This window comes from Poecilia formosa, unplaced genomic scaffold (genome assembly GCF_000485575.1).
Source record: "Poecilia formosa unplaced genomic scaffold, Poecilia_formosa-5.1.2 Scaffold177, whole genome shotgun sequence".
Taxonomy (NCBI): Eukaryota; Metazoa; Chordata; class Actinopteri; order Cyprinodontiformes; family Poeciliidae; genus Poecilia; species Poecilia formosa.
Genome location: NW_006800116.1, coordinates 292,309 through 300,119, shown reverse-complemented (window position 1 = coordinate 300,119; position 7,811 = coordinate 292,309). Strand labels below are relative to the sequence as shown.

At 37.2% G+C, this 7,811-nt stretch overlaps 1 protein-coding gene across 1 annotated transcript in view; it reads right to left on the bottom strand.

Annotated features, from left to right (window-relative positions):
* The window catches only part of nop16 (NOP16 nucleolar protein homolog (yeast)), a 9,120-nt gene extending 2,460 nt beyond the window's left edge, over window positions 1–6,660 (bottom strand). Inside the window, exons 1-4 of the mRNA XM_007565486.2 lie at window positions 6,456–6,660; window positions 4,054–4,162; window positions 3,430–3,496; window positions 2,651–2,757 (exon numbers count right to left, since the gene is read on the bottom strand). Coding sequence (XP_007565548.1) covers window positions 2,651–2,757; window positions 3,430–3,496; window positions 4,054–4,162; window positions 6,456–6,562 — 390 coding nt within the window. The 5' untranslated portion in view covers window positions 6,563–6,660. The remainder of the gene's footprint in view (window positions 1–2,650; window positions 2,758–3,429; window positions 3,497–4,053; window positions 4,163–6,455) is intronic.
* Window positions 6,661–7,811: the final 1,151 nt, after the last annotated feature.

The window sequence follows — 7,811 nt, the reverse complement described above, 5'->3', positions numbered from 1 at the left end:
AGGGTGAGTCCCATTTTGTAGCAGCTGGTTCAGTTGAGCTGCCAGTTGCTCATGGAGGGCAGTGATTTTCTTCAGCCAGTAGTGCTGTCCAGTTTTTCATACTCTTTCTTGGACATCTGCCACAGTGATGGTTAATGGGGCTTGTTCAGGGAGGTTGCTGTGGTGGTTAGCCACTGTGCATTGCTGTTGTGGGACACCTCCCTTTCCCATATGCCTTTCCAGTATTGTTCAGTCTCCAGCCTTGGTGGGTCTTCTCTGTTGTTAGTACCCTGCCATTGAGAGTACACTTTAGCTGGTTGGGTGGAGAAGAGCCGGTTAATCCTCCTGTATCTCTTTAGGCGGCTGGCCAAAGAGATACTATAGCTCTGACAGTTGGCTCACTTCCCACTCACTTCTAGGGATCGTTCTCAATGCTGCATTCACATCTTCAATGAGACTTTCTGATGGTACTTCACTCAGCCGCTGTAGTTGGCATTGGGGTTGTCTGGTGTTCATTTGGGCCATGATTCTCTCTCTCAGAGCTGCCTCGTTCAGCTTTGATGGTTCGTTCATTACTGGGGCTGCATACCCAGTCTCTGGGGTAGTTGTAGTTAACTCCCCCCTGTACTGACATCCAGGCTCCTCCCCCTTGCCGTAGCATTTGTGTTGTACCTCTTTAATCTCAAGTTGTGATAGCAGTTGCCGTTTGCGGATGTTGGAACACTGAGCTACTAGTTGTTTAGCAGTCATTGTAGACTGGGGATGTCGAACTAACCATTTTTCCCTCATTCTTTGCATGTAGCCCCTCTGACTAGGGTTACTTGAGTAGTAGCATTCCAACAGATCCAGGTTTTCACCCCTCGCCCATTTCCGTTTTGTTCCAGTAGCCCATTTGTCATCAAGGTGCTCTGGTTCCCCAGCACCTGACGCAGACCTTGTTTGGCCGGGCGACATCTGAGCCGGCATGTTATGCATATCAATGTCTGTCATGGTATGAGGTAGGCTATATAGCTCCAACACACACACACATACACAAGTCTGGAGAAGGATTTATTTTACTCTGAAATACAACAAATTATCAATAAACTAAGACAAGATTGTTCTTTTTTTGTTCATTTTTGAGAGCTGAATTATCTCTTGTCTTTGAACTGGAAAATGTTTGTTTCTCTGAGAAAAAAAAAACAACCATTTTATTTCTGCCCAGATTAGAGTCCGACGGTCAGTTTGCCTTCCACAAAGCCTGAAGGACTTTAAGAGGTGATAACGTTCAGATTTTAAAGTGTAAATAAATCCCCCAAAATTAACTGATTTTTACCAATTAACTCTCATTGGGTTGTGTAGGGCTCTATATGTTTCTGTACAAATTTCGACATTTTTGTGTCAATTTGTTCAGTTCCTTTCCAGAGCCCTGACACAAAAAATTAGTTGTCGTCATTGTTTTGTTTTTTTGTTTTGGGTTTTTTTTAATAAAAACTTGCTAGAGGGGTCTGAAAAGTCAAATAAAATGACCAAGTGGAAAAGTTGGCAACAGTGCCAACAGTTGATGGCGTGGCCATCAACTGTTTGGCCACGCCCCTCTGTGTCTCTTAGCTCCGCCCAGTTTGGTGGAATTTTTTCACATTTTTCTGGGCCAGGGCTTAGCTTTCATAGGGGGTTTAGTCACATTTTGAAGACAATCAAACAACCAAGGAGGTCAGATAAATCCGACTGCCGTTCTTAAACTCAGCTCTTATTCCAGTTCTCATCATAGAAACAAACTCTGCTTTGATGTGGCAACGTTTAAAGCCTCAAATATAAAAGTGTGTTTCTCAGCTTGTTTGATCAGGGACACTTTTTGTTGCAAGGCGCAATCAGCCACAGCTCATCAGGGTTCTGAGTCAAGGATAAAAAGTCTTTCTGTGAAAAGACTTCAATACAAAGAAATGCTGATGCTTCCAGTGAAGGCAGACGCAGAACCACTGATGGGAATCCATTTGAAAGCTGCATGACGGTCAGTTATGAAACATCTTTGGTCCCACACGGCAATGGCTTCACACAATAGATAAAAGATAGATAAGCAGTTGGACTCAATTAAAATTTTTAATTGCAAAAATATGAAACGACAAAATATGACTTTTGCTGTTTGTGGATGTTATTTATGTGTCACATTTATGGAAAAGAACAGAAAAGGATAGAGTGAAGACAAGCCTTTGGGATACTGGATGTCAAAATTGTGGACCCAGGGCCATTTTCGGCCCTCTGCCGGATTTTGTTTGGCCCCTCAGTACACAAAGATAGCAAGAGATTTTTACAGTCTTCCAATACAGTAAGTATGCAAGACAATCAACAATGACTTACAGAGTGATTTTCTAGACAAATTAGACTGCTTTTTAAAAATATTGTCTATCTACTATATTACTGAAGAGATACAAACAAATGTCTTAAGAAATCTTTTTTTTTTTTTTTGGTTTACTATGAAGTCAAATTGTGGCCCTCTGGTTCTCTCAGTTTGATCATTTTGGCCCAAGTAGCAGAAAGCTTGGACACCACTCCTTTTTTTTTTTTTACAACAAAGCCTGGTTGTAAAACATACTGTCACACTCCTTTATTTTTCAGGCGTTCCAAAGTTTAAAAGCTCAGAATAGAAGCTGAATTGATCATTTCCAGCCACAGTTTCTGTTTGAACCGTTACCTTGTAGTTGTCCTTATGTTCTCGGATCATGTGCTGGGCGTACTCGATCAGGTCGGATGACAACGTCTTGGAGTCCTTCTCCTGAAGGCTGGCCTCCTCCTGCAGCTCTGAACCAAACATCAATCTTTAAAGCCTGAATAAATATTTCAGTCATTTGAGCCTTCAGAGCAGAAATATTAATTTATGGTCAGATTTAAAGTAAAACAGCCTCATAACAGTTATTTAAACCTCACACAGCTTTATCTTTCTACTTCTAGTTTCCAGTGCTTAGAAAATAACTTTAATGGTAAATTTAATTGTAATTTTCCATTCACAAAAGTAGGGCTGTGACTAATGATTATTTTATTGAATGATTATTCTGACAATTGGATAAAAAAAGGCACATTCAGCATTTTTTTTCCTTTAAATACATTAAAAGATGCAAATAAACAATGAAGTTCCTTCTTCAAACAAGGAAATAAACATTTTACTGCCTAAGATGCAACAAAATAGTATTCTTGCAGTGAATTTGAACTCAGTGAAGCTAAGACAATGCCACTTGAGGAGTTCTGGGGAAAACAATTGTACAGACAAGGGTGTTTTTATATTAAATATATCTTGTAAAGTTTTGGCTTAATTACTTCTCTGAATGTTTTTTCAGCAAACTGCTTTTTTACAAGTCTGTATATTCCAGTCAACAATTAATTACTGAAATAGCTGACGATTATTTCAATAATTGACTCATCATATTTAATTGTTTGAGCCCTAGAAAAGTCCATGATGAAGATTCAGAAACTCACTGGTGAGGATGTAAGGTTTGGTGACGATGTGGGCAGGTCTTCTGTCATCGGTGTTTCCTCCGAGGAGCTGCAGGAACAAACACAAACACAGGAAGTAAGTAAAATATATTTGTAAAGCACCTAGCACAGGTTTTAAAATCATAAAGTGCTCCACAAAGACATAAACATAAAATAATATAAAAACTGTCAATAGAACAAAAAATCTATATAAAAAAATTGCCCTAACAAGCCGCAGCTCAGATTACCAAGCAGCAGCAGAGATAATTGTTGATCTATTTGAACTCTGAGGAATGAAAAAGTATTTTTAAAAAGTCTGAACTTATCTTCAGAAGGGTTAAAAAAAGAGAGTTCAAAAATTTCACCTTGAAAATATTAATTTTAGGAAGCAAATCAAATGTGGGCAGTTTAAGATCTCAGAGGTCCATAACTGACACTCTGCCTCCCTCTTATGGCCTAAATCTGAACTGCAGCATCACACAGTTGTGGAATAACGGAGTATTTACTGAGGGCTCTTCACTTAGGAACCAGATAACATTGTATTCAGTTTTTAATCACTCAAGTTTTTGTTTACTCTCTTGAAAATAAAACCTTTGTGTCTCATTTAAGCGCAGCTGTTCTGCTTACTGTCTGTTTCTTTATGGGCAAAGTACGGTTGGGATCAAACGACAGACCCATCTCCTGCAGGTTCCTGGCCATGGATTTGTTGTTGTCCCAGGCATTCCTGATCTGAGCACTGAAAGAGAGAGGAAATATTCAAGACACACAGATCCAGGAACAACAAAATCCCTCCCACACATCCCCAAATTTATTTACTTACAAAACAAATGAAAGCCAACAAAAAGCAGCAGATAAATTATGCAACAATAAAATATTTTACAAGATTTCAGCTATTTTGACAAAAACCAGGTCAAATCGACTTTGTTCTATGAACAAAAGAGTTATTAATGACAGAGAATTAGGGACAGGCTAAGAAAAAAAAATTGAGAATAGAGATAATATTACAATAATACGAAAATATCACCAGAATAAAGTAAAAAATTATACAAGAATAAAGCTGGATGACAGAAAGTCAATATGAAAATCAGGTTGCTATAATACAAGAATAAAGTTAGATTATGAGAATAATGTTGTATGACAAGGGAGCTGCCAGGAATCTTGGGTCCCATGACAAAAAAATTAGATTGCACCCCCCCTGCCCCCTGCGTGGCTGATGTTAGAATTTCTTGAGTCTATCTGACCCACTAAAAGCATCACAATTTTAAAGGCTTGCAACTGCCTTGCTTTCTGTGGTTCAATACTGATATAGCACAATATTTACTGCTCATTAATTTACATACAACAGTTCACATACAGCATGGAAGTAGGTTGCTTACATTTTTTCTATTAGTTTTAGATTACTGAAATATCTCTCTCCACAAGCAACAGTCATAGGCAACGTGGAAATATACAAAAAGCATTGACCTAATTTTCTTGACTGAACATATCGAAGGGCAAGATGTTTCGGTTCCGGCAAAAGACGGTGAACAGGTAGCTTCCTTGGAAAAGCACTGTTATTCCAAGGACACTGTGATATCCACAACAAGTCAAGCAAAGTGTACGTGTCAGGCCAAATCTAAGGAACCTGAATTGGGAAATATCAAACTACATCGTAAACTAAGTGCTAAACTCAAATACCAGAAAGATCTGTTGAGGAAAGTACTCTCAGAGCAAAGACAAAACAGAAAGTCAACAGGGTGGGGCCAAGTGTGGGTTGGGTTGAGTGATCAGCGGAATTTGGAAAAAGAGCTACTGTTGTTGTTAATTGGACATTTTAGATAATATTAAAAAGCCAGGACATCAGTACTCATGTTCATTCATTGGAAGATTTTTATTTCTAATTCTAAGCAGAAAATAAGACAACCACTTTTATTAATTAAAGTGAGATTTAGAAAAAGAAAATGTAAACAACGTTTACATTTTCACACAACATACGTTTATATATATCTATATATAGATATCTATATATATCTACATAATTAATATCAATCTATCTATATATAAAGATAAGATATTGAAATATATAGATAGATATATATCTATCTATAGAGATCTCTCTCTCTTATATAGATAGATATCTCTGTCTATAAATATACAAATGACAGACAGACAGACTGACAGAAGGACGTGCCGCCAGGAATCTTGGGCCCCATGACAAAAATTTATTTTTTGAAAATATAAAATAAAATTGTAGAGGGCCCCCGGTTGGTCATAGGCCCTTGGAATTGTCCTAACAACCCCCCCCTATTAAAACCCATTAAGACAGTGAAGTCATAATATGAGAAGTCAAAATATCACAAGAAAAATGTTGTACAAGTCAAAATAATACAATAAAGTTGTAACATGAGAATAAAACCATAATATTAATAGAATAAAGTCATAAGACAAACAGTCACAACATTATGACTATAAGGTCAAAATAATACAAAAATAAAATCTTAATATGATAATAAGGTCGTAATATTACCAGGATAAAGTCATAATAGGAGAATAAAATGTTAATCCACTCAAGGCTGAAATTATCACTATTCTTTTTATCACACTTTTATTCCACTCAACTTTCTAAAAACATACTCAGATACAGCTGTATGTTAACATACATCTTCTTTAGTAATTACGCTTTTTTGTTTTTCTTAAGATATTCCAATTTTCCAATTAACTGAAGTTAGGGCTATCATGATCTGTAAGAGAGTAATCATCGAAATTAACAACTAAAATCTGTATAGGTGTCGGTACGGGTTTTTTTATTCCGTCTATAATGTCACCTGAATAAATGGAATAAGCTATTTCGATTTTATTTAAATTTATTAAAACACATTCGTTATGAAAGTTTCACAGAAGGTATGAATTTGGGGATCTCAAATTTCACAAGTTTTTAAAGGTCCCAACAAGCGATTAGACCACGAGAGTCGGAAATAAAACAGGAAGAACACATTTTAACAACCCGTTACGAACCCTGCTAGCTAACAGCCGAATGGTTCGGAACTCACTGTTCAATCCTCGGGTTGGCCTTCTTTAGAAACTTCTTCTTCAGCTTCTTCCGGTCCGTGTTGTAGTCAAACCGCTTTCTTCTCTTCGACTGTTTGGTTTTCGGCATTTTTCAAATGTGAAAAGTTGAGACGGAGCAGCACTGGACTAGCGAGGTACACACAGAACGTGCACCTGGAAACAGGAAGCACGTGCTTACGTCGCCCCGGTCATGTGACTAGAAGCCACGCCTCACCATAGACATCAATATGGAGCGCTGAGTCGTACGTAAAAGCGTCCGCCATCTTCTATGTGGCAGCAGAGTGATCGGAGCTCCTTAAGTTCTGTGCTGTGTAAACTTGTTTCAACCGTTTTACGAAACAATCTGGATTAATTCTCATTACCTTCCCCAGGTAAGGATGAAAGATCAGAATTACTTGACTTTACAGCCAGAAATTCGCTTCAAAACAACCGGAAAATATTTCCTATGTAGCTAAATTGGCCCGAAATAACGGCTGATTGTTAGCGTAGCAGCTAACGTTTTCATACTGTTTTCTAATGAGAGAGCTGATGAAAAACCGCTGTTAGAGGAGAAGTTCATTAGAAACCAGAGGATTTAGTGAGGAAAGATCAGTCAGGATCAGAGCTGGAGCTGCTGTTCTTCAGTCTGTTTCCCAGCTCAGCTTCCTCATGTCGGTATTTAGCTATAAAGATGCTACGAGTCAGAGCCCAACATGCTGAAAATGTATTTTTCTGAATGTGAAAGAAACATATACGGTATGTATTTTCTATTATACTTGTGGATAATTTCTCTTTTATCCATGGCTTTAGCCTATGAACCAGGACGTCTCAGAAGTCATTGAGTTCTCCCAGTGTGACCAGAAGACTGAAGCCCTGCCTGTGACCAGTGTTCCCAGTTTAATAAATGTTTTATTCTTTCACTTTTTGTGTATTTTTAAATATCTCAATCTGAAGTATTAGTGTATTAATGTAGCTTATGTAACGAAATAAAAATAATTTACTCTGTTAGAATTATTTTCACTCTTTGCTGTCAATAGCAGAGTTGACATACTGTAATAAATATTTATTCTCTGGAAAAAAGTAAGAAAAATATGTAGTTTAATGTTTGACAATGACTGATTTATAAATCAAAAGTCATTTCTCAATAACGTATAAAAAATAAATACATTTCAAGACAAGACTTTGTTTCTTGTCTTGAAATGTTAAATTTACATTAAATTATGGAATATTATAGCAATTATGGATATATTCTTTAATAAAACACTGTAAAAGTGTGTCTGTTCATCAATTTCAATATAAAAATTATCAGAATAATTTCTATCAAATAAAACGTTGTGCTCTTTACTCAGAAATGCCCC